Source organism: Sinocyclocheilus rhinocerous, unplaced genomic scaffold (genome assembly GCF_001515625.1).
Source record: "Sinocyclocheilus rhinocerous isolate Xijiao unplaced genomic scaffold, SAMN03320098_v1.1 scaffold3043, whole genome shotgun sequence".
In the NCBI taxonomy this organism is placed as follows: Eukaryota; Metazoa; Chordata; class Actinopteri; order Cypriniformes; family Cyprinidae; genus Sinocyclocheilus; species Sinocyclocheilus rhinocerous.
The window spans coordinates 8,536-10,349 of NW_015654630.1; the positions used below are offsets into that span (position 1 = coordinate 8,536).

General features: G+C 36.8%; 1 protein-coding gene across 1 annotated transcript in view; it reads left to right on the top strand.

Moving 5' to 3' along the window:
* Positions 1–1,814, top strand: part of LOC107717684 (cingulin-like) — a gene marked incomplete at its 5' end in the record, with an annotated part of 8,043 nt that overhangs the window by 5,010 nt on the left and 1,219 nt on the right. Inside the window, 3 exons of the mRNA XM_016524520.1 lie at positions 452–570; positions 671–779; positions 1,512–1,675. Of these exons, the coding sequence (XP_016380006.1) occupies positions 452–570; positions 671–779; positions 1,512–1,675 (392 nt within the window). The remainder of the gene's footprint in view (positions 1–451; positions 571–670; positions 780–1,511; positions 1,676–1,814) is intronic.

A 1,814-nucleotide genomic window follows, 5' to 3' on the forward strand; every position in this document is an offset into this window, starting at 1 on the left:
GTCTGTGTGTGTGTGTGTGTGTGTGTGTGTGTGTGTGTGTGTGTGTGTGTCTGTTGTTATGGTTTTAAATCTATATTTAACCTCAGAATGATCTCAAAGTAAGTGAAAAGATTTTGTAGTGGCTGTGCTTTAAAATTAAATGATTATAATCTTAATTCAAAGGAATAAAGGATTTCGAAAGTGACAGTAATAATCAGTGTTGAATACGACTGTAAGGTTAACCCTGCCTGCTTTAAATGTTTGAAAATTGAAAACATTATAAATTTAGAAAAGTAATCAGTTACATTACTTTAATAGAGTAATTGAAATAGTTGCACTACTTATTACATTTTAGACAGGGTAACTTGTAATCTGTAACCTATTAGATTTCCAAAGTAACTTTCCCAACACTGGTTACTCATGAGTGTATCTGCTGTAATGATGCTGATGCTGATGCTGATGGTGTGTTCAGCTGCGGGATCTGCGCAGAGAGATGGAGGAGCTGCAGAATAACAGAGTGGAGGTGGACTCAATCACCAGAGCCGAGATTAAAGCCAAAGAACTGGAGAACACACTGCGCACCGAGGAGAGGTCAGACACACACGCTTCATCTGTATAATATCTAATAATACTTCATCTAATAACAGTTTGCAGTAAGTCTGAACGATGGGTTGGCTGTGATTCTCCTCAGGAATAAAGTGGTGATGAACAACACCATCAGCAAACTGGAGAAGAAGATCCACGAGCTGATGGAGCAGATGGAGGAGGAGCACAAGATCTCCACCGAACAGAGAGAGCTGGTATGATGAAGATTACACATCCACACCAGCAGAGGGAGACACAACATCACATCACACACACTCATCAAACGAATTAAGAGTGAAAAACTAGAAAATAATGAATTTGAGAATTCAACAAAAAAACTAAACCGAACTCTTTCACTCGCGTATAATTACTGCACATTGAAACATTCTTGAAATATCTCTTATTTAAAGCTGGAAATAAATAGAAATTAATATTTTCAATCCCAGATATTCAATGTGATCTCAGGGATTTATACCCACATTTTTTTCGGTGATTTTTTTTTTTTTAAACGGAGAAAAATAAATTTAGTAGTGCTGTTCTCATAGGTAGTGTTAGTGGTTTGAACAAAACCACAAAACTTAGTATTAAACATCATTGGGGAATTTGTTCCCTCCACAGAATTCAAATAAATAAATAAATAATAATAAAAATTCACAGTTATGACTCTTGAGTTTATCTCTCACAAATGTAAATTGTAAGCTATAAACATGCAATTACAAGAAAAAAAGTTTGAATTGTGTTGAATAGAAAAATACATTTATTAAGAAGTGTAATTTGTAACAATATGGTTGGTTATTAAATTTATGTAGTATTAGAACAGCTGTTATTTAATTTGTTTGATTTTATTTTTATTGTAAAGCACTTTGTGACTCCTTGTCTGTGAAAGGTGCTATATAAATAAATTTTACTTATTTTATTTATTTATTTTTTATTGTGTGTGTGTTCAGATGAATCAGCGCATCCGTTCACTGAAGCGGCAGCTGAACGAGGCCGAGGAAGAGGCGAGTCGACGAGACGTCCAGCACCGACACACACACAGAGAACTGATGGAGGAGAGAGAAACTAACAGCCGCCTGCAGAGACAACTGCTGGACCAACAGCTGCACAACAAGTGCGTCACACACACACACTCTCACTCACTCACACACACACACATTCACACACTCACACTCTCACACACTCACACACACACTCTCACTCACTCACACACACACACATTCACACACTCACACTCTCACACACTCACACAC